The sequence below is a fragment of the Lutra lutra genome, chromosome 13 (assembly GCF_902655055.1).
Source record: "Lutra lutra chromosome 13, mLutLut1.2, whole genome shotgun sequence".
Taxonomy (NCBI): Eukaryota; Metazoa; Chordata; class Mammalia; order Carnivora; family Mustelidae; genus Lutra; species Lutra lutra.
Window position 1 is genome coordinate 7,038,951 of NC_062290.1, and position 25,247 is coordinate 7,064,197.

The window sequence follows — 25,247 nt, forward strand, 5'->3', positions numbered from 1 at the left end:
CGCTAGTCAGTGTGCAAACGTGCAACTTTTCTGGAGCCTGACCCCCCTCGCCCTGACGGCCCAAGGTGCCTTTCTGAGCGAGTAAGCACTTTCTAGTCTCACCGCCTCTACAGGTCTCGGAGGGCCATGGAGGACACGGGCTTCCGAGGACAAGAGTTAACCTGACACTGCACCAACTTACCCGAAATAAACCGTTCACATCGGAGCACGTCCTTGTCAGTAGCTTTTGAGCGGGAAGATGGTAATTCTGCTTCCTCACATGTTCCTTTAAGTACTTGAACTCTTGTTCCGTCAGATGAAGCTTTGGGGGGCTGGGTCATGTGGGGTATCCGTGCTCTCCGGGAGAGGTTGGAGAGAGTGGGGCTGGTCTAAAAGCGGCGCGCCCTGAACTTTTAAACCCTCCAATCTCTTTGATTATGTGGCTGCTGCTTCTTAATCCTGAACCTGATGCCTTTTTTTTTTTAGATCCATTTATTCTTTGACATCAGTAGAGTAAGTTCAAAAAGAGCAGAGATGGGTATAAAGCTCGAGCCGCTTCGAACAGGGAGGGAAGTTGAAGAGAGTCGGCGCAACGCTGCTGCTGCGACTGCAGCATAATGAGACGTGTGCGGAGTAGGTCCCAGACACTGAGAGCCTCTCTGATAGTGATAGACTCGGAAAGTGACAAGTCCCGTCTCTTTTGTGACATTGTACCAATTAGCTGATCTAAATGGGCACATATTTAAGTTTGAGGTCACGTACAGTTCTCAAAGGCTAGGCTGCCCCGACGAGTGTGGCTCTAACTCACTCTGTTGTAATAGACAACCGTGCACGTGCGTGTGTGTGTGTGTGGGGGGGAGTCAGGGGTCCAGAGCTGTGTTTGGGGCCCCTTTTCATGTTCTGTGGTGCCGGGCATGGAGTCATCGTTGATGGAGACAGAGTGTGTCCATCCATCACACCATCAGGGAAACAGCCGGGCTCAGTTAGACCCTGAGGTTCAGAGGGTGTCGGCTCCTACACTGGTACGAGGACCAGGAGACGATATTCTCATTACCCTGATTTAGCCGCAACAGAGAGAGAGGCAGCGTGACCCGCGGAGGCTCGCTGCAGCCAGGAGAAGAGGCAGACGGCCTGTTATGCCCTTCGGGGTCAGCAGTGTCTCTGTGACTGAGCAGGGCTAACTCTGAGACCCTCGCCCAGATGCAGACACGACACGATCGACTAATTGTATGGTGTGCAGGCAGGGGACGAGTCCGACCATGAGTGTCGGCGGGGGGCGAGCAGCACGAAAGACACAGGAGCCCAGGAACCTGTCCCACCCTGAAAACAAAAGCTGTGTATATCCACTGAGTGAAGCACTGTTCCCCCAAAGCCACCAAGAGAACCACGAACGAGCCCCTAAAGCACCCTTGCTGCCAGCCTCCAGGTGTAGAGCCCGAGCGGTCTGACGCGGTTCTCCCTTGATTGCAGCCTCCATCTTCGCCAGCGGTCATTCGAGCCGAAGCGGAGCAGCTGCCGGGGCCGTGCCCCCCCCACACGCCGTCGGCCACCCTTCTCCGGGACAGAATGTGCAGGGGAGCCCCCACAACCCCGCCTCCCAGTTACCTCCGCTCGCAGCTGTGGACACGGGGGCCGAGAGGTAAGGCCATCTGTCTCTCTTCTAACAGGTGTCGCCGCTCAATTTCCCGGCACAAGGAAGTCTTTTGACTGTTGCTGAATTTGATTAATAATCCATCGGCTGGGCCGACTTGTCCAAAGGTGACATGTTGAAAGTGCACACGACACGTGGCTCAAATATTTCATTATCTGTCTTACTTTCCCCGGGGAAATGCTGAGAAGATTCTGGCGGTCACCAGCCCAAGTGTCTGATGGTGGGAAAACCTGTCCAAATTCCCATCTTTCCCACCTCCCCGCAGTTTGTTCTGGTGACTCAGCTGGAAGGCAGTGTCCCCAGAGGCGGAAAAGCTTTCCAGATGCAAATGGCACCTCCGGCACCGAGATCGATGTCAGCTTGAGAGTATAGCGTAAGAGGGCACAGGATTTTGTGTGGGTGACCAGCCAGAGGCTGTTCTCCAACCACTCTACATTGAAACCACCCTCATAGAGAGTTTTTGGGAAAAAAGTTTTAAATCTTGACATTTCCGTCTGTCTTTGGATTGCCCAACCATCCGGTGGTGTGGACAGCATGTGGCTCCTTTTCTTCTCCTCCTCACGTGTTGCAGGCTTGAACTGACCTATGTAGGGGTTGCTCCCAGATGCCCACAGGGAAAAAAGGTCTTGTGGTGACCCCTGTGCGATCCTAGAGTCCTAGGACATGAGAATGGGTTGAGTGGGCAGCAGGAAGGAAGGTTTTCAAGCAATCTGTGGTTTCATTGGTGTTGGTCTGATCTATGAGTATTTAAATAAGTAAAAAAAAAATATATATATATATGGTTTTTAAGTTTGATAAACCATTTTTTTTTTACTTATGCCTCCTCTTTACTTATTAATACATCTGTTCATTTAATACATTTTTTGAGTACTACGTGTCAGACGCTGCTCCAGGTGCTAGAGATGTCAAGATTATGAAAACATGGTGCTGTCCTTAGGATTTAGTGGATGAGGACAGACAGATGTATAAAAAAGGATAGTGATGCTGTTTGGATAAAAGATGTAATCAAGATGCCACAGGAGCCTGGGGAGCATGTCCCTAATTCTGCCTCAGGGAGTGAGGGGAAGAAAGGGTGATCTAGGCATGGAAGGAAGGTTAAAACTTCCCAGATGGATAAATGAGGAGCAGCATCCAAGGCAGCCAGAGGGACACATACGAGACATAAGAGGGACAAGGACATGCATAGAATTAGGTTCCGGTAAGCTCAGGTGCCATCACCCAGAGTGGACAGGACTGATGAAGTCAAGTAAGAGTGGGTTGGCTTGTGTGGAACCATGTATTTTATCCCAAGGGATTTACCTCTTACCGAAAGTGAAGAAACACTTGTGGTTCCATATGTGGAACCATATACCCCACTTATGAGGAGAGAGATATATCAGATTGTCATTATAGAGAAGGGACTTGGGCAACAAGATGGCAGAGTCATCGAGGCTGGGAGCAGGGACAGGCGGTAGGGAGAATGAAACAGAAGTTATTGTAGGAGTCCTTGGGAGTAGTATGAGGACCTGAACTAAGGTGAAGTGTCGTTATGTAGGAGAATTGCTCATTATTAATGTATTTATGGAGTGGAGAGCAAGGGCCAAATCCATTTGGGAGTTACAACTCTAGACTGGATGGAAAAGTGTGTCATTAACAGAAGCAAAGGGAGTGTTTAGTAGGAGTAAGAGTGGGAGAGAAAGAATGGTAATACGTGGACTTTAGGGTTGGGGTAGTAAGTAGCTATAAACCGTCCATGTAGATGTGCCTAACGGTCCATCAGAATATGGATCTGAAGATGTTAGACCTCTCGCAACCATTCCGCCTATGTGGCCCAGTGCAGGCAGCTCCTAACCTCCTCCCCCACACTCCATCAGCAGAGCAGGGCAAGTGGTAACCATCTCCTAAGTTCACGGACACTCAGGGCAGACAGTCCTGCCTGTTATCTGACGTATTTCTTAAGGTTGAGATGAGCTTATTCATTTTAGTGTTTTATTAACTTTGGAGCTGGGTTTTAAGTGACATTAGCCACGGGCTAATCATCCTCTCGTTTCCTTCTGCCTGGCTGAGAATCCTACTCCATGAGGTCGTGAAGGTCACCACAAGGTTGAGAAGCTAAGAAGCTCTCACTTGAGCCTCTCCTTCATCCATCTTCTTATTAATACTCATTAATACTCTGTTTACAAAGACACCACAGAAAAGCAATCTGTGTGTCTCCTTTTTGCACACACCCGTTAAAGAAATGAAGATAGAAAAAGTCTTTAGCCGTGACTGTGTTAAGAACCACCCCCCACACACCCGACGTTCAAAACGCAGCTCCGGCGGGTGCTGAATGTTTGAATGCGTTCCTCAGACGCTCCTGCCGCTTGGGTTTGTGTGTCTTTAACATTTTATCTTAGCTTACAATTTTAATTTTTTTCAATTCCATCTTTGGAAGCTTGTAACGTATAAAAAAACTACAAGAATAATACAGTGAACACCCATACACCCCACATCCACGTTCACCCACTGTTACTGTTTTCCCTCCTCTTTCTCTCTCTTCCCGACTTGAGAGAGCCTTTGTTTGTTTCCCGTGGTTTCCGAACACTCTGAGAGATTGTTGTGAATATCATTGAGCTTTAGCCCTAATTACTTTGGGAAGGATCGCCTAAGAAGGACATTCTCCTGCATAATCACAATGTAATTATCACGCTCCGGAAATTTAACATCAATAAAGCATTATCTAACACGCAGTCAATACCGAAATTTCCTCGATTGTATAATTAATGCTTCTTATAGCTAGTTTCCTTTTATTTTTTCCTTTTCTTTTCTTTCCTTTCTTTTGATCCAGGATTTAATAAGATACCAGTTCTCATTTCTTGGTAGTCTTTTGAATCTGATGAAGTTTCCCAGTTTTTAAAAAGTTACCACCACCACCACCACCACCACCATCATCATCATCTTCTTTCATGACATTGACAATTTCTAAAGACTCAGAACATTTATTTTGCAGGGTATGTCAGAGTTGGGACTTGCCTGCTCTTTTCCTCTCCAACAGACATATTCCTTCTCATCAGGAACCTCACGTAGAGGATGTGGTGATTTTTTACTCCTCTGAGCCTCTGCTTGCGCCCCGTGGGGAATTAAGAGTAGATGAGCCACACGGGCGAAACACCTCACATGAGGCATAGCCTGAAGGCAGGCAACCCTGGCCAGGCCGAGAGACTGAGGTGTAGAAGCCAGAGGGTGTTGTTAAGTGATGACAGTGGTTGATAATGTAGGTCATCATGGGAAGTTAAAAGGGGAGGAGAAGGGGAGGAAGGGAACGGTACTTGACATGGCCGGGTGATGAAATGGACCTGCTCATGCCTGTGGTTTGCCCTGTGCTGTGCTATCCCCACCAGGCATGTGGCCCATTCCTTTGCCAGCCCAACTGGACTGGGCAAGTCGATGGAAGGTTATCTCTTCCGATCAGGTTTGGGGAGGAGGTGACATGAAACAGCCCTGAATTATGCACTGTGTTTGCATTAGTGTGCAGCATTAAAAACACTAAGAGGAAATGTGCTTACCTTCCGCTTTTGGTTTATATATCTTTGCCTCTGTTTGCCTGGGAAATCCCCCAGTAAAAACTCCAGCAGTTTTCTTAACGGAAATAGGTTTATCACACTTCGCAATTTTTAGTGGGAAACGCACTTTTTCCTGCTTTGCAGGCACTGATTCATCATTTACTTAGTTTTAGCTTGTTAATAAAATGGGCTGAGTCACTGTCAGAAGTCAGGAAAGGTCCAATACGTCTACCAGTTAGCATCAGGTTCTTTGATCCTGGGCGTCTTAAAGTAAATGCAAGTTCTCTCAATTTGATGAGGCTCCATTTTTATTTTGGAAATATTACCTGAATGACACATCATTTTGGTGATTTACACAGCACCACACCATGTCACCTAATGTTGATTTAAACTTATTATGGGAAGTGGTGTTTCACGATGTCATGTGGAACGAGCCAGGGATCCTTTATGACAGTGGCTTCCCATAAGAGGAACCCAGAGTCTTTGGAAATGTCGGTTCACTGGGTTTCATAGCATGTCTGTGAGAGCAGAGAAGACGAACATATTGCTGTGAATCCCTTTTTGAGATGGAGAAATCTTAAAATCCCAAGAAAAGTCCCCTGGATCTGCGTCGCTCCGCTTGCCCAAGAGCATGGCAGCTGCCTCTCTCCGTTCCACAGATGGCTACAGAACAGGGTGCAGAGCTCAAGGAGACTTGTGGATTGACCACCTGGGGTAACTCTTGAAGGGCTTCGAGGGGCCCCATCTCTGAGCCAGAAGAGACTGAAAATGGGGAACGGATGTGGCCTCCTCGAGGCATACACAGTCTAGGACAGGAATCAACAGCAGAGAATGTTAGGGACAATTGTTTTTGAGAAAGTAGTCAAACAAAATACCTTAACCAAAAAAGGAATGTCAGTTTCTTGAGTCTGTATCAAGCATTGAGAAGCTGTACTGATTTTTATCCATATCAGATGTGACATTGCTAGGATTCTAGATAGATAGGTATATATACCCACACACACAGTCTTTCTGGGCCTTTGGATAACCAGGACTGGTCTATACTGAGAGCATTTTCTCATTCAGCACTGGAAACATGTTGTAGCTTTTCTGGATGCTAAGGGGTTAAGGATAGCAACTGTTTTCTATTTAACTTCTTTGGAATTCTGCACTGTTCTCCAACTCTTGTCAAACAGTCCTGCTCACTGACTTTATTTCTGCATCTTATTTCTTACTTCAGGATCTTTTTCTACCTAGAAAAAAATCAGGACCGTCCATTTTTGTCCTATTCTTGACTAAACATGGCTGGAGCTTGGATTAGTTCTCAACCCAGAAAGCCATCTTGCATCTTAGAGCTCGCAGAGACAAGTTCCCCTGTTTTGTTTCTCGGTTCTTATCATCTCTTTTATTTATTTATCATTTCCCGGATATTATCTTGCTAACTGAATCACTAGTTTTCTGAGGGCAGGAACCTAAAACTTGCCTTATAACCTCCAGAATACGTGTGTGGTATTTCACAGTGCTGCGTGCTAGGGAGGGCTTGACGGGGAGAAGGACCAGTGCAGGAATGCCTAGGACACAGGAGGCCATTGCCAGCTCCCACTGTCCAGGTGGGAGTTTCCCAGAAGAGAGTGGTCCCCCCGATTCATAGGTCTAGATGGTGGTAGACCCAGTTCTCGAAGTTCAAGCCATCTTATGTAACCTGCATACTTTGCTACAACACACAATTGCTCTAATACATACGTACGTGTGCACGTGCACACACACACACTCACAGTGCCAGGACCCCGCCCCCAATCTGTTGTGGTGGTTCCCTACGTTGCTTTCCTGTGATTGTCAAAACTAGAAACCTAATACTCCCCCCATCCTTCTCCATTTGCATCGATAGCATCTGAACAGCTCAAAACTAGGCCGGCTGCTTCACTGTCCTTCCTTCCCTGGGACTTTCTCAGCAAACAGGGATATTGTGCTCTTCACCCACTCAGCTTTTGGCTTACACACACACACGTGCGCGCGCACGCGTGCGTGTGTGCATACAGCACAATCTTCCTCTCCTCTCCCTTCTTAATCTCCTAGTAGATGTGCATTAATGGCTAAAAACACAAGCATCACATAAAATAGTGAAGTTTATCAAAACATACCCCAGCACCGGCAACATCCATTTACTGAGTTGCTTAGACAGCTGGAGTTTGGGTGCCAGGCGATACCCTGAGGATGCAGTGGTCAGCAAGGCTGACAGAACTGTCCTCTCAAAGTGTGCCAGCTGAGGAGAGACAGTGGCCAACAGGCCATCATAACTTAGGCTCTTATGCACAGATGGGAGAGGAGGCTGCGGGACACACTGAAAGGCCCAGAAAATGACCCCCAAACCATGGAGGTGGGAGGAATAGAAGAAAAAAAATCTCCCTGAAAGTCTGTCAGACCCAGCCAAGCACCATGGGTGCACCCAAGAGCTGCGAGGAGGGGAAGCCAGCAGGGGCGGGGCTCCGTGTGTGCTTGGGGGCGTGGCCTCATCTGCTGCCTTCAGGAAATCAGGCTTTCTCTTGAGCACAGGGATTTATGTCTTTGCCCAGGAAGGGCACCCTGAGGGCTCTGGCATACATTCCAAAGGCCTCACTGTGTTATCCACCCAGCAAGAGTTCAGAACATATTCTACATCCAACAGAAGAAGAAATGACAAAGAATAGACGAATGGGCTGTGTGGTCCTCAAGAGACAAAGGCTGTTCTTTGTATATCCTAAACCAGCCGGGCTACATGGGTTTTATATTATTTTCTTTTTTAATACAATTAGAAATGCCAGTTTTGCCCCTTACAATTCCAAGCTTGTGTTTTATGTAGTCATGACCTATATTAGAGGATTTTGAAGAGTCGCTAAGTGTCCAAAAAAAAAAAAAAAAAAAAAAATCAGCTCTGTGTTAGAGAGCTCTGACATCATCAGGAAGTTGGCCGCACTCGTGTTCTGTGGGAGAAGATCTGGTGTCATTAAGAGATATCCATGTTGCTGTGGGTTGTACTGTAGTCACGCTCTACCTGCTGAGCACTGCTCTAAGCCCTTCCCTGACATGTGTCCCAGAGACTCTCCCACACAGACAGGAAGACACCTGACTTTCAGGACAACTGATAAGCACTGGCCCCAAAATAAAGCTTATCAATCTTGAGCATTAAAATACCTGAGAAAGGGCGCCTGGGTGGGCGCCCAGTGGGTTAAGCCGCTGCCTTCGGCTCAGGTCATGATCTCGGGGTCCTGGGATCGAGGCCCGCATCGGGCTCTCTGCTCAGCAGGGAGCCTGCTTCCTCCTCTCTCTCTGCCTGCCTCTCTGCCTGCTTGTGATCTCTCTCTGTCAAATAAATAAATAAAATCTTAAAAAAAAAATAAAATAAAATAAAATACCCGAGAAAAGCCAGAGCTGAATGACAAACACGGGCTCAGATAGCCATTTCTTCAGCCTGCTCGTTGACCTCTGCATCGTCCTCTGACAGGCTGTTCATGTCACGCTCACCCCGGGCCACGTGACTGTGAGCGCCATCCTTTCTCTTGGGGCTGCAGCACTTTCTGGAAAACAGTTATCACTCAGCTTCCCACGAAGGGGTCAGTTTCTCGGTAGGAAAATGACTTGCACAGATATTCAGGGTTGAGAGACGTGGTGTTCAAAGTCTGCCTGCAGTGCACGCACACACACACACACACACACACACACACACGTTCTATGTGAGAATCTCTGAATGTGATGAACATTGTTCCCAATGTCAATGCTGTGAGCAGAGAAGAGGCAGAAAATCCCAATGTCCCGCCCTTGAAAATGGAGGTTACAACATTGGGTCTTAGACTGGAAAAGCTTGGGGTCCTTATTCTATTTTTTTTCTTCGTATCTGTGGTTTCTGGTGCTTCTCCAGGTTTATTCCAGGGCAGAAGAGCCCACAAGTCTTTAAGCTTCTTCAGTGCTGATCCGTGACCACAGCCATGCTCTATCCCTTGTGGCAGGGGATAAATCAGTTGGGTTATTGGCCTGTGGAATGAAAGTTCTCATAGAGATGCTCACTTTACTAACAGTTTCTTAAATATGCCACCCTTAGGGACTTCTGGGTGGCTCAGCCGGGTAAGCAGCTGCCCTCAGCTCAGGTCATGATCTTGGAGTCCTGGAATCGAGCTCCACAGGGGGTTCCCTGTTCGGCGGGGAGCCTGGTTCTTCCTCTGCCCCCTGCACTTGTGCTCATTGTCTCTCAAATAAATAAAATCTTAAAAAAAAAAAATTCTCCCCTGATCTAGTCCTTTTAGCACATACAGGGAAATTGGTTATATTTGCTTCTTTCTTCTTACCTACCTAGTGATTGTGAATAGCTTTATTGGGGAAAAAAAAAATAGATAACAGCCAGAAGACATTGCTGAACTGGCTTTTCTAGTCTTCTCTACTTTGTCTCTGATCTGTCTCTAATTTTAATGTCTGTGTTGTCTGCAAAACTTTTATGAGCATAGTTTTCAGAGTCCAGTCTGTTTCTTGATAATGGAGGAAAATAAAGAGCTAAGCCTGCATGGCTATCTTAACTTACTACTAAGAACTTAAAAAATGTAGTCAACTGATTTCTCCTCTTCTCAGGCATTCCCTCATCTCATTAATATCTGTAAGTCCTATTAGCTCTACCCTCACACACAATCAGCTTCATTTCTCCAAGCAGAGTTCACCACTATGCCCCCCTCCCATTTCAACTACGTGGGCTCCTAACTGCCCCCCACATCCAGCTGTGGACCCCCATCCAGTTAGCACACACAAGGCCAGGGCTCCCTACCACAAGAGGGACCCTTTAAAATATAAATGGAGTCTCTGAGGATTTCCTGCTCACACCCCTCCCCCAGCATGCTTGGAGTCAAGTCCAAACTCCTTTTTATAGGTGCCCTCTAAGGTCTGGCCATAGTCACACCCTCACCGCAGCTCCTCATGCTTATTCTGCTCTGGCCACACTGGTTTTCTTACTATTCCTGGAAAACACCAACTCATCTTGCCTTGGGCCCTTTGTACGTGCTATTCCTGAAACCTGAAAGGCACCTTCACCAGAACTTTCCGTGACTTGTGCCTTCATTTCTGGTGTTCGCTCCAATGTTACCTCTTCAGAAAGGCCTTTCTTGACCACTTCCCCTAATCCCTCTCCTAGACCCCGAACCCCACTCTCTTCCGTAACTCTACTCTGTTTCTCTTCGAAGATGTAGTAGTCCCTGAGATTATGCTGCATCCTTGCTGACCTGCTCACAATCCACTAGAGCCGGAGCTCCCTCAGAGCAGAGGCTGCGTCATGCTTACGGCTCTGACCCCCTCAGCGCTTGGGCAGTGTGTGGAATGAACCGATGTGACCAGAAGGAGGACTACAAGTATGATTCCTTTATGGTTTCTGGGAAAAGAAACAGTAACCCTGAGAGGGGATTGCTGCTCTTCTCTCTGCACATTGTCCTCTGTGTCACCTCAGGACAAAGCAAGAGATGCCGATGTGAGCGTACGTGTGTCACTCCTCCAGACAAACAGCTTGACTCATGGTCCAAATATCCCTTCATAGCAGATTGTTTTCCATGTATATTTAATTTTGAAGTACGGTGGTTCTTCATTTTGAAGAGGTCTCATTCATTTCACCTCTGAATGCCAAATCAGCCATCTTTATTTTGTTCCCACATTCCAAACAAATCTACCTCATGCAAAGCCCGAGATGATGTTTTTTTAGTCCCCTTGGACTTTCAGTCAGGAAAGTGAGTCATGACAATAACAAGGAAGGCTTGAGGTAAAATGAATTCCTTTTCTTGCGGCCTCCACTTTACTGCGTTAGCATGTAGCAACGTGGAGTTCAAACTAAGCCATTACGTGATTCGGATGTATCTGTGTATTCCTTTCCTAAGGATTCTGTGAAACAAAGGTCAAATGGAGACGGAATTCCCAAAATGAAAGCCTGTAAGACTTTCTAGGGTGAGCTGGAAATCAACTTTATCCTTTGCCCTCTTGGGTGGGAAGCGCTTGGTGGATAGGGCAGTGAAGGAATTGTATATCTTTTCACAGGCAAAAAACCATCTGCCTGCTGGTGGTGGTGAGACCACCTAAGTGAGCAGAAACCACGAGACAAAATTTTTTTGCTCCTTTTTCTGAAATATAGTCTTTGGTTGCTTTTCTGTTTAGTTGCAAGGAGAAATAGTTTTCTAGGTTTTGATCATCTTCCCCAGAGTCTGTGCTTGGAAACATTCTCTTGAATAAGATGCTTTCCCCTCAGAAACAGAAACTGTGGCCTCTGGACAAATATAGTCTCCAAGTGGACTTGAGTTGGCTGGGCGTTAACTGGGCAAAGGTACCATCCACCTGGACACAAATGCTGGCACCAGGTTGGAAGCAAAGTCTTTGGAGCCTATGGTCTGTTGAACAGAGTAATTCCTCAACAGCAGTGACCCACATGTATTAAATACTTGTGTTTGCATAGCATTGGCTAAGGAGCTGGACATACAAAATGGTAGCAGACATCGAAGGATTTGATGCTCTTTTCATCTAGAAGAGCCAAGAGCCCTTCTCTGATTGTGACTTTTTAGTAGTTGTGGTTTCCTCCAGTTCGTTTCTCTAATCAAATATTGAGCCTTTTATTCAATGGAAGGAACAGAAAATTCCCTTATGGTTACTACAGTAGTAACCTGACATCTTGAAATGGAAAAAAGAAAAAATCCACACAAACACCACGTTATTACTGATCAAACCAGCACCAGCTAGTTTCTTTCAAATTCATGGATTATATTGGCTTTTAAGGTCTCATTTGGCAGTGGTTTCCAAAGGTGCCCGGCCGTACTCGGCAGGAGTCCTGCATCTAAAGTTAATTCTAAACATTCTTCCAATGTTGTCAAGAGGCTCATGTTCACAGTTTGAGACCATGAGAAAGACATGGAAAGGGCCATTTTTTATATACCTGTGCCTTCCTTTCTCATGTTTGGACAAAAACAACACTCTTCCCCCTCATTTCCCATCTGGCTTTCTCGTTACACTCACTTCTGAATGTTTTGCTTTCATCTGATCCACTCCGTTGCAAAGCAGACCGAACTCTCTGCCTAAGACCGTCCTGAACAAGACAGGCTTCTCTTTGCCACAGGACCGTGAGTTAATCCTCTTGCTCTGACCTGCTCGGAGCTGCCCAAAGGATGATCTCATTCAGCAGGTTTTCTTTTTTATAGCAGAATTTTTGACATCAAATGTCTAAGACCACTCTGGATAAATTCTCTTCTGGTTGGTGATTTTTTTGTAAAGAGGATTTGGCAGAATCAGACTTTCCTTCCCTTTCTCCCCATCACATCAGATTCTGAAATAGACAAACAACAGAGTCACAGCCAATTCTGCAGTCAAGATATTCCAAAAAATCCCAGCTCTCGGTTAAATGTGTCCTGCATAATTCATTTCTCTGACATATCCTGGGTGTCCTCTCCCCTCCCTTTTCATTCCCACAGGGAGGGAGAGACTGTGATGCTCTCTGCCCTATTTCAGTCTATCCTAGAAGAAAATCCACTCTGCCTTGGGGCATTGGTGACTTTGTTTTCTGGCCTTAGAACCGACCCCCTATACCCAAGTGCAGAAGGTGTCCTCCAGGACACACCATCCTCTTTTCCACAAACACTCACTCATCATAATATACGCGTGAGTCTTCTGTGAAAAACTTTCGTGGTCATTTCACCTATAGCCAGTTCACAGCCCTCATTTTGTCGTGGTCTCTGGAGGCTCCGGCAGTCATGTTTGAGTCTTGGTCTTGCTGAACATGAGAAATTATTCACAGTTAATATTGACCCAGCACTAAGCCCTTGCAGGAGATGGATTCGGCTCTTTGACTAGTTTGGAACAGAACCCTCGGACGGACATACAGCTCTTGGCGGGCCTTGGTCCTGCCCAGATGGACAGTGTTGCAATTACCCACACTTCCCAGCGGCTGTTTCTTCATTACTAAAAGCTGGTCTTGATTGTCTCAGAAGCAGAATTCAATTTGCAGTTCCCCCAGTAACGTGCTGTGATTCATTCGGGGACAAATCTGGATTGAACTGAGTCCAAGTGTCTCTTTTGTGAGACAGAAGGGAAGTATAAGTAGATACTATAGTCACCCAGATGAGTCAGCCAGGAATTCATGAAGTGATTCATAAATCGTTATAAAGACCACTAAAGTCTACTAAAATGGAGTGCTGTCTGGCTATACAAAGTGGGGTATTATCACTGGGGGGTTTTTTTTAGATGTTAAATCAGATGTGAAATCCTTAAAACTGTGCTTTTCTTTTTAGGTTTTGAAAAGGATTCCTTTTTTCCCCCTCTGTAGTTGGCCAACGGCTAAAGCCACTTTTTATTGATTAGTTTTCACAGATGGATTTAAAAACCACCACATTTCTTTGGGGGATAAAAAATGACTCCCCAAATCTACCATAGACCATTTTGTATCCATTATTTCTACTCCCTAGCAGCAAATCAATAATATTTTTTGAGTGAATACAATGAAACGAGCTATTCTGATGCATTCTTCCTTCTTTGGGAGGTCCATTACCCCTGTGGAAGAGAGTGGGGGGGGGGAAGAATTGTCCAAAGCACATATCAACCAGCATTTAATCTACGTGATCACGGAAACCCCTCTTTTCAAAGCATTAACCCTCAACACAATGCTAAACCACACAGTCCCACGCTGCTTGCTAGAACTGCTTGAATATCCAGCACAAATGAAGAAAAGTAAGACATATTTATGACATGTGCTTAGCCTGCAACATAGCCTATTAGCAGATACTGTTTGAAGAAATATAGTTGTTAGTTGACATAGAGATACCTTGGACTTACAGACAGGAGACAGCATTATTTGAAAGGAGTTGCCCAGCTGGAAAGACCAAAAGTGTAAGCCCAACTTGGGCACGAAGAACTCTAGTGCAGAATGAACAAGTTCACCAAAGCAAACTGGGAAACTGGTCACCAGGTTTCTTCAAGGCCGTGGGTTGTTGATACACCGGTCCCCCGCCAGCTGGTGAGAAGGTTCCAAATCTCAGGTGCTCGCATAGGAATCCTCCACTGCCCTCCTTCACCCTGCCCCTCCACCTTGCCTTGTGCGTCTCCACTAGGGAACATCTGACCTCACTGGGACAAAGTGGTATCTGGAGAACTAGCTGTGTGACTGGGAAAATCACTTCATGTCTCTGGGCCTATTTTATCTCATCCAAATAAGGCTACTCTGTTGCCTTCCAGCTGGAACATGATATGATTGGATGAATATGTGAACTCACGATACTCTGTGGGAAAACCCAAGGCCAAGAAATGAGACCTTACACAAGAAAGACCATGACTATTTGCTCTTAGAACTAGAAAATTAGCCCAATGAGTAAATGCCTTGCTTTCTCTGAGACTTAGTTTCCGTGTATGCGTAGTCAAGAGAGAAAAGAGTCCTAAGATTTTTTTTTTTAAATTTTAAGAACTCCATAGAAATTCAGATGCAGTGCTGGAACCACAGTCTTACAGCGCTCTCAAGCCCTGGGTATGCGTTCACATCAGGCTAACCTTAAGTGTACATTCCATTTAGAGCAGTCATCCCATGAGCATGTGTTGATCTTCTGGAAGATGTCAGATATTGTCTAAAGTACTTCAAGATCTCTGACTTCCCAATTTAAAATTATTCATAATGCACCCCACCCCTCACCTTCCGTTCTTGATTTTTCTCCAGAGTATTCATTTCCTCAATACAATATACGGTTTGCTTACTTAATTTTGCTCATCGCCTGCCTCTCCTCCCCGAAATAGAAGTCGCACAAAAGCAGGGACACATGTCATGTGTTGCTCTGTCCCTTGTGATTAGAATAGGGCCACACTCTGGGTCAGTGCTCAATAAATATCTCTTGAATGAATAAATGAATATGTTATCTCAGGTTTTATGATCCCCAGTAGGTGTTGAGATTTATACTTGAAATAGAGGCTGGGAGAAGTCAGGGCATTTATTCAGGATTACCCAGCTGGTAAGGACAGAGCCAGAATCCAAGACCAGTAGGTCTTTGGTGATATCCATCTCCTGCCATATGCAATTTGTCCTATGACCCTCGTCAGTACTGTGTGTCTCAATCGGGATCTGCTGTTCTGTGAAACAATCTAAGATTCTTTCTAGTACCGCATTATCGGAAACGTGACCTCTTTGCTTCTGGCCCACTTCACTGCAAGGTTGGAAAGCTCCGTGTGAGTTGAGGGTGGCAGTGGGCGACAGAAGGGAAGGAGCGTAACTGACCAAATCCCCCCAAATAATCACACATTTTCTAAGGTGTGTATAGATATTTATTTACAGAAGCCTTTTTAGGTTGTTTTCTTTCCCCAGGAGATTATTTTTATGAGCCCTTTAAAATCTGTTTGCGCCCCTATTTTGTTTTTGTGTTTTCGGGCAGGAGGTGGGGGGAGGGGCACAAACCATTGAACCCGGCAGTGGCTCCCTGCTGAGGTTATCCAAACTCCTCCACTAAAGGAGAACTAGTGGTTGACTCAGTTCTCTGGTTTGCTTTTGTGTGAAGTGTTTCTGGTAAGCAGTGACTTTTTTTTTTTAATTTCTAGTCTGTTGCGTGCATATTTATATTAACGACCAACTATTGTCTTGAAGAAGAGACTGGTAAGCTACGTTGAATGTAGTTTCTGAGCTGTGAAGTGCAGATCCGCAGCTGGGGGACAGAAAATGTTCAGACGTTCTCTCTTCCCGCTCGCAGACTGTGCAGCTCCCAGTGAGTTAGAGTGACGCCATCTTGTCCCGACGGAATGGGGGATGAGCTAGTCCCTGGGAGGAACATCTTAAATCACTGCAGTTTAGCCTCAGCCTCAAAACTATTTACTTTAGCATCAGAAATTTTTAATTCACCATCTTTGGACTTAAAAAAAAAATCTGTTTGGGGCAAAATATCCAGACCATATTCATTTTGGTATGTGTATGTGGGCGTATTAAAGAAACGAGGTTGGAAAATCAGTGAGGGCCCTAAGAAAATGGGGCCCTAAGCCCCCACACGCTACCCTCAGTAACAGTAAGAACATCTCATGTTCGGCTTAATGAGCTTCTGCGTGAGTGTGGATGTTCTTGGTTCTTTGCTTGCTTCTGGAGTGCCTGGCTTCAAACCACTCGGTTCTCAAGTCCTTTTGGCTTTTTCTAAAGCACTTCTGGCATCAGTCTTGTTCCGAGTGGTCAGTGACTGTTTTGGATGCTCCCAGGGCCTTCCCACTGACAGAGGAGCCACCCGACCCCTACACTCCCCTCCTGCCCCCTCGCCTCGGATTCTAATTTGCTAAATTCTACTCTACTGTGAGCAGGTGAACGTGGAAGCAGGTTCATAAAAGTGAAATTTAAATTAGTAGAGAGAATGTGAGAGGTTTTTCCATAAAATACTATGTACCATGTTTGAGCAGTAACAAAATTGAATCTAAGTACTACACTTGAAAATCAGTCACATTTATACACTCACTCCTTATGCTGGGCTTTTTAGCCCTGAATTCTTCTTTCTTTCCTTGTTCCTAGCAATTGTGTGGATAATTGTAATCACATCTTGTCACTTCTCATCTTTTCTCTGTATTGTAAAAGTTAACATTTTTATATCAGTCCTTTCCTTCTCAAGCCAGGGAGTTCTTTAGGTGTACATTTATCTCACCTTGAACGGTTTACTTTTAAATTTTTATTAATACTTCGTATGAAGTGACACACTATACTTTAAAATTGCATTAACTTTATACGATATAATCTTACTTATTCGAATAACATGGAGAGAAATGCAAAAAGTGAAATGTGGAGTCAGTCGAAGGGTCAGCATATATATTTGACTCCTCCCAGGTCTCTGAAATAAGGATTGCTAACACCTTGATGTGACACCACCGCACTTTTTCTCCTCTGCTCACCGTTACTACATTATGGAAATACGTGGTAGCCAAGAGGGCATGGCCAGGGTTTGGAATTTGCATGAATGAATATAGATAAGAATGATTTATAATTACCATATAATTATATGCTCTCTTGATAGATACATAGCTATATAATTTATATGTAGCTCTATAATCCAGATATAGATGTAGATTCTCTTGTATGGAATTTACATTCTAGATGACTCCTAAATGAATTCTGCCATTTCAGCGAGTTGAAATCTTCCCTTCTTTATAGCTAATAATCATAGTTCACTCCATAGCCAGATCACCCCAAATTATAGAAGATTTTGTATTGCTGACAGTCTGCCTCCTTTCCCCTTGCCATCTACGTTTTCTCTCTTTGTTCATCAAACCCTTGTTTGTGAGTCAGACTCACTGGCCGGGAGCATGGGGGATTGTAACACAGAATCCCTCTCCTCCATCGAGCCTACAATATCAGGCTTAGCCTTACACACACTGTGACTTGCCCCCACCACACATCTCTGCCCCGTCAGTCCTCAATGGAAAGGAAGAGTGGCACAAGTACTAGAGAAAATACCAGAAAACCGTCGGGAGTGTGCTGCGTCTTTCATTCCCGGATGAAGAAATACAGTCAGGAAGCAAGTCAACGGATCTTGCCACTTCGCAATGCCAGTGACAAGGTTGTCTTCCAGTTCCAGTCCTCCCCATTCTCCCTGGGGGTCTTCTGCCCACAGGGCTCTGGGGTGGGGTGGTCGTGTGGGCTCCTTTTAGCCCTAAAGCCTGCGATCCCACAATTCCCCGGCTCCCTCCCATGACCTCCGACAGAGTTGCCAGACGCGTTAGGGACTCTTTCCCCAAGAAAATAGCCTCCATATGAGGAATCCTGGCACACGGGTTTTTTACTAGATGTTCTCAGGGCAGTGACAGGGTTCATCTGCGATGTGTTCTCTCACGGCCGCTTGGCACATCTTCCAGGCTAATTCCAATTAAGATGATACACTTGGAAAACATATATTTCCCAGCCCAGGGTACTCACTTACTCTTCTCCTGCAGCAGAGTGAAAATAGGCCTCCTAACACAGCCAGTTCGTGTCGGCCTCCTCTGGAGTCTTCTCTTTTCCCCATCCTCCTTCCTCAGTTCCCGCATCCCCTTCCTCCATAGCCCTCACCGGATGGAATTCATTTAGGAATCGTCTAGAATATGAATGCCGTACTTTTTTTTTTTTTTTTTCCCATCCCGTGGTTCCTTCTTGATGCCACACAAATGGAGAGGCTCTGCCCTATTACATATTCTGACTCAGAATGGTGCAAATTGCTTTACAAACTTGCCTGGTTGGGTTTCCCTTCTGACCCTCGATGGCCCGACGCAAAAGCCCAGCAAAGGGAGGGGACTCGTCCTTGTGCAGTTAGCCACGTGCACTGGGGCCCCTGCTGCGTGTTAGCGTCAGGCCAAGGCTGGCCGACTGGAAGTTTTCAACTTGCTGGGACTTTTCTGAGGAGATGGAACAAGCCATTGCTGATACACTGGGCTCCCTGGGCTCCCTGGTTATTTTATCACTTCATCTCACAGCACGGACGGGTTCCCTGTCCCAGCCCCCCAGTGACCTGCACCGAGGTTTGCTTTGGTGGTCTGTGGACACTGGTAAACTTGAACGCTGCTCTGCCAAGTACACCTTCCCTTTGGTGCTAGAAAGTCACTTTAAACCCAGGGAGTCGGACCCTGCCAAAGTCCCCCTTGCAATTAGAAGACTGGTGGGTGGTTATCAGGCTGTGTCTCAGGTACATGGACCACATCACCTTGTATCTGTCTGTCCCTCCTCAGAAACTAGCAGTAGCTCTACTGTGATTAGTATCTGTGACTGCCAGAGATGTCCCACGTGGCATTGTGGTTGTGCCCCAAGCAGCGAGCATTCTTTGCCAATCACAGAACCCAGGCAGATAGGTTCTGGGTCTCAAACCACACTTGATCTTTGAGGTTTAAATTCCCTCATTCTTGGCAAAAGAAAATGTATTGTTTAAAGAGAACAGGATGAGAGAGGCTTATAATAAAGACTTCTAATACTTCTTGGACCCCAGATATGTCTCACAGAACAAAATGTTTATGAGCTAAGTGTAAATGAATCAGAAACATAAGGATCAAATTTCCCCTAAAATGCAGACGAATTTAAAAATTAGCAGAAAAGGGAGCCTGGCCAAAGATGGGCCTTGAATTTCACCAAACCCAGAGTATTTGAAATGCATTTTAAGAGGCTTGACAAACCCAAACTGTGACTACATTTTCCCTTCGTTGACCTCTTTTATTCCTTCAGTTGAGAAGTCAGTGGTTAAAAATGGGAGAGAAAGTCTTCATCAATTTCTTTTGATGGCTTTTTGTCACGCTCTTATCCAACCAGTGTGGAAATTGGAATTTGGCTTTGAAGAGTTTGTCTCTGCTCCCGCTTTTTCATGCCCCTCATGCTTCCTTTTGTAATCGTTTTCCCAGGTTTGCACCTTCTGCCCCATCTCCTCACCACATCAGCCCCCGGAGAGTTCCAGCTCCTTCTTCAGTGATGCAGAGAACGCAGCCTCCCCACACCCAGCAGCCAGCAGGTGGGCCACACCTGAAGTCTTACCAGCCAGAAACAAACTCTTCCTTTCAACCAAATGGAATCCACGTCCATGGTAAGTGGGGGGCTGACCTAGAGTCTGGGAGAGTGATACCGGGCCGTCGCTGTCAGACGGGAGCCTTCCTTACCAGCGGTGGGTTCCTCCAGTTCTGTCACATGCCAGGCTTTGGCTTTTAGAACTTTCCTCTAAAATGTCACACCTCATCAGCATGAAATTTCATAGTGTTTTCCCGGTGTTGGCCCTAAACTGGTAGAACTCAGGACAGCCCAGAGCAGTCAGCCCAAGGTGATGATCTGTTTACTGAGCAGTGATTTAACACCTCATGGAGAGGCCCTAACAACAGCATCTTGTTTCCTCAACAATAAACAGTCACTTAAAAGGGAACAGCAGGAGGGCTTTTTGCCCAGGCATACCACCCCCCTCCCCCACAGGTCCCATATCCCCAGAACCTCTCTAACCTTCAAGGCCCAGGTGAAAGGACACCTCCTCTCTGCTGCCTTCCCTGATGAGAGTCTTAGCTGGACTGCATCTCTCCTGGCTCTGGACTCTGACTGCATGTCACCTGCATTTCTGATATAACACTCTTGGTCTCTCTTTCTCTACCTTGTTAAGTTACTCCTTTGTGAGGAACACGTGCCTTTCTATTAATGTGTAAGCTTATTTCTGAGGTCAGAATTTTCTGACCTGTTGTTCTTTTTCTTGGAGAACTTAGCACAGTTCTCTATGCGCTAAGGTACCTGGTAAGTGTGGAGAGGAAGAAAAGGAGGAAAGGAAGGCAGGAGAAATCATGATGTTGTTCAAAATGTGAAGATCTGGTGTTGAACTTCAAACATTCATGGAGAACTGAGTTTGGCTGAATTTCTTTATTTACACCGATTTTGCTGACTCAGGCAGATATCTTTGTGAACATCCTTAGAAAGTTAAGTCAAGTTGTGGAATAACCTGGACTCTGAATGTGTAGCCTTCTCCTTCCTGGGGGCAGAGGAGATACTGTCCACTGAAAGGAGATTTTCTGAAAAATAGGACTCTGCTGTATCTGCTTCTTGCTGATTCCTGAATTTGCTCCATGTGAGTTATTACTTGATGCTATTGGGTGGTGTCCCCAGGTAAACCTTACCCAGTATGCCAGCTGCGTATGAGTAGATGTGAGTGGCTTCCCAAGATGGCGGAATCAGGCAGTGCTGTGGAGCCAGGCTTGGGTGAGGATATTGGAATAGGGGTCTGGACAGCCAAAGAGGAAACCACGTGGACAGAGTAGTGGCCTATGGGAGGGGAAAGACCTTGAGAAGAGCAGGCCACTGGCTCTGACTTCAAGTTCCAACCAAGTTCCATCCACCTCTTCTCTCTTCCTGAGTGCAGTCACACAAACCCTCATTCCCCAAGGAAACATAGGCTCCCCCCACTCTTTGGGCCTATGGTAATGGTTTCCCTCTTTTGTTGGTAACCTTCTTCTTAAGCTTTAGTTATTTCTTTATCCAGACAAGAAATATTTCTTGAGTACCTACTGTACATAAAGCAGTGCATGTGTGAGAAGACAAAGAGAGCGCTCTCCCTGCTGAGAGAGACCTCCTGACCCAGGAGAGAGGCTTGTCTAATGTGGGAGAGAGCCAGGTCCCCTGTGCTGGGAAGCCACCCTTACCAGCAGGCAGGAGGTAGACGAGGGTGGGCTTTTGGGAATGCAGAAGAAGTCACTGACCCTACAACAAACTCATTTTTACCCTTCATATTTTAACTTTGCCGAGATCTGGACATGTGTCAGTCAGTGTCGTCATATGACTAGCAATGATTTTTCTCTCCAGTGCTATTAAAAAATAACAGAGTATTTCAGGCAATCATGCCATAGTTCCAATGAAAGGCCGTATAACACTTTGATGACAACTGTGAAACATATTTTAAAAATTCAAAAATCACCCTACATGTAGACAAAAAAAATAAAAGGGGGGGGGAGGCAATTTTCTAAAACATTAACAATTTTGTTTTGTTTTGTCTTTAAATCATGAGGGTAGGGATAATGGATAATTTCTTCTTTTTCTGCTTTCTGAAGACATTTTAAAAGAGATTTTGGAATTAGAACAACTTGATTACGAATACCAATCCACTCAACTGTGAGGCGCTGAACAATTTCTGGGGATCTCGTACCTTCTCTCATCAGTAGTTATAAGAGTGCACAGTTATAAGAAAAGCACATGGCACAGAGTAGGAGCTTAATTAATTTAATGCTTCTCCTTCTTCTCCCTCCCTTTTCTTTATTGGACTCTTGGAGAGTGGGGATAATGTTTCTAGCCTTTGGGCACACATAATTCTTGGTGCAAAGTAGGCATTTAGTAAATATTTACTGAATAAATGATTGACACTGTCTCATCCAACAAATGCAAACCAAAACAAGACGACATAGAAAATGAGATCTACCTTATCATTTCACCCTACCTCCTGGCAAAAGATTCTTCTCCCATATTTCTCTTTTGTAGTTGAATAATGAATATATTGTCAACTTGAAACTGTTGAGTTTTTTTTTCTTAACTTTTACTTCAATTGTTAAAAATTCCCATGGCCAATAAGAAACTGCTAGCAGCAGTTTAAAAATAAATACGTATGACAAGACTTTCTGGAAGAGATCAGGATATAGTTATGCAAATTGGGAAATCATAACTTTGTTCTAGAAGATGGGCGAGTGGCTGCTGTGACGGGCTCATAGAGGGAGTTTCTACTCTTCAACCGCTGGGCCACTGCTAAGAATGAAGGAGTAGGCATCCAAATGCAGCCTTACTTCATCCTCCAAGCATTTTGTCTGAAAATGTTTTCCTGGAACCTGCTAGGCACGAGCATTTCTCATCAACTACTCCTTAGAATAAAGAGCAAATTCATCTAATATTTGTCAAGCGGGTGATACAGTGCTGGGAGCAAGGGGAGGCACACAGACCTTCTAAATGAGTTGCAATTTTTGGCAGCTTTGGCTGGACTAGTTTGCTGGGTGTCGTCATCCAGCATCTTGGTCACGGAGAACCTCATCCCCTAATAAAACTAGATTTTTAAAACCCTGTGAACTGTGTTAGGGTTGCTAACACTATAGCCACAATGAAGGAGTGTTCTGTCTTCCAAGAAGTTCACGGTTTTAATGAGCGCCATCACCCCCATCCTTTCTGTATTCCCTGCGGTAGGTAGAGGTCAGAGAAAAATGTCATCAGTATATTTTTAGAGATGGGAGCTGAGACAGAAGAATACAAAATATCTAGGCATTGCTGGCTTCTTGCCAAAGGGCACAGGCATCTTTAACAAGAGGTCCATGTTTCCAAGCCACGTTCTTCATCTACGTGTTTCTCAGTCAAAGGCACACCAAAGTCAAGACGTATTTCCATCTTTCCGTGGGGAAATATACTGGTATGTAGATGCTGTTGCCTTACATGGAGCCATGAAAGTTAGAATTCAAAGGGCTCGGTCTTCTAGATGAGGAAGAAAATGACGGACATCCTGCTGAGCTTTGCTACTGCCGTATTGATGGATATAGCTCTTAGACTTTGTGTGCTGTGTGTGTGTGTGTATGTGTGTGTGTGTGTATTTATCTGCTATCAAAGTATGCTTGCCAATGTTAGTTTCAGGTGTATGCCATAGTGATCTGACAATTCTGTACCCTTCCTCAGTGCTTCCCGTGCTAACTATAGTCACCATCTGTTGCCATACATTGTTACAACATTAATGAGTGTTTTGGAAAAGGCACACTTTGAAAAGATTATTAGTGCTGCTTTTTTGAGTTCGTTCACCTAGCGAGTGACCCAGGACCAGAGCTCAGTTTTGTTGTTTGTGTATCGACTTCATCCATTCGTGCTGCCTTCATTAGTGAGGTGGGTGAGGTGTCGTCTCTCTCCGTGTTTGAATGTTGATAGCATTTATGGGTCTCTGTTTGGATGGCATCTCCAAGGCAACTTCTAAGTACATTTTAGTCTTTTATTTTAGATGTAAACATAGGAACCGCGTTTTCCAATCATGTAAGCCCGTTCTTCAGTCTTTTCTTTCTCTTTAGGACCATTCTCTTGCCCGGGCAAGCTTCAGAATTTTGCCTGGATTAGTTGCCTGAGAGTTGATATTTGTACATTTTGTTATGGTCCTAATGGAAAATTTCTTTCTAAATGCCCTATTCATTCCAGGCTGTTAGAATGCCATGGGAATTCCTAAAACAGCATTTTCACAACCTTCCTCCTTCTGGACCCATCAAGGAGAGGCCAAGTTCAATTCAGCAAGTGTTTATTGGTCTCCCACAAGGTGTCAGGAAATATGAATGTCATTTAATCAGTGCAGGGATGTGTGCAATAATAATAATGATGATGATGATAATAATTCTATCAAGAGGTACCTGGTTTATTCAGAGGAAGGTGTCATAGAGGTGTTTCTAGAGGTGACTCTTAAATAGGATTTTGAAGATAAATAGAGAAGGCTGGGAACCAGCAAGACCAGCTTGTAGAGGGAGTTGGGACCATGCCAAGTAGAATCCCACTGAACCGTGAAGCCAGCCTGGTATTTTCAGAAAGTAAGCTAGGGCATTGTTGCCAGGAATGGAATTGGAGAGGGGGGAATGTTGCATCCCACCTGCTGGGATTATTTTGGACCACACCTGTGCCACACCCACGCCCAAACAAGTGACTGAACCAACAGTCTAGTTCACTCAGATGCCACTGGTTAAGCAGAGGAATGATGTCAGAAGAATGGGGAATTGTGTTCATTCACCCACAATCTTTTCTAGGCGAGAGGATCTGGGATAGCAAGAGAAGGAAGTGAAAAGAGCCTTCAACCTAGCTGCTACACAGGCAGGAGCCCCTTTGGGCCTCTTTAATACAATTGGGAATGGGAAGGACCCTAAGGGCTCCTTCCCCAGAGAGGTGCACACTTGGCCTTGGGTGGCCCTTGGCTACGGGCAGATCACGATCTTTACCAAGAGGTGGTCCTAGCACCTGTCACCTCAGTTCCCGCAAGCCAGCGTTTCCAGCCAACACCTGTGGGCGTTTCCAAACCACCAAGGAGCCTATAGCCACATAGAACCGGCTGCCCAGATTCCCTCTTGGTTATGTTGTTACTGCTAGAGCTAGAAGGTTTCACAGATTTTGAGTGGTCTGTCCCGATCCCAAGTTTTCCCAAAGAGCCTGTCATTTGCAATCCACATTATCCAGAGCACAAGACTTTTCCAGATTTGTTTCTCGTATTAGGGCAGCCCTCCCCGCGTACGTGCTCGCTCTTCTCCCGAGACAAGACACCCAGTGGGGGACAGTGCTGGGTTGGGGAGCAGCCGTGGAGCCCACGATGGGCCAGCCCCTGCCGGCATTTTGCTTTGCCATCTGTGAAGGGTGGCTTCCACCCTCCCGTTGACAATATAGGTGCTAGCATTCCCCGGATCTCATCCTGGTGTCACACATGGGGAGGGAGAAGAAGGACGTACAAGCGAACCCTGAGTGTGGGCATGTGGCCGCCTTCACCTGCAAGGGAGGGTATTTCGGGGCATTGCCAGGCTTAACCAAGCCGCGGTTCTGTTCCTAATGTTTATTGGCTAGACACTCGGCGGGGCCGGCCAAACATTCCCCAAGCTGGTTTCCTGATCTGCTGAAGGGAGCTGTCTCTCAGGTTCCCTCACCCTGATTACCTCTTGGAAATCAGTGGTAGAGGCTTTCT

General features: G+C 45.6%; 1 protein-coding gene across 1 annotated transcript in view; it reads left to right on the forward strand.

Moving 5' to 3' along the window:
* The window catches only part of GLIS3 (GLIS family zinc finger 3), a 544,101-nt gene that overhangs the window by 495,357 nt on the left and 23,497 nt on the right, over positions 1 to 25,247 (forward strand). The window contains exons 10-11 of the mRNA XM_047700417.1: positions 1,450 to 1,618; positions 19,468 to 19,646. Of these exons, the coding sequence (XP_047556373.1) occupies positions 1,450 to 1,618; positions 19,468 to 19,646 (348 nt within the window). The remainder of the gene's footprint in view (positions 1 to 1,449; positions 1,619 to 19,467; positions 19,647 to 25,247) is intronic.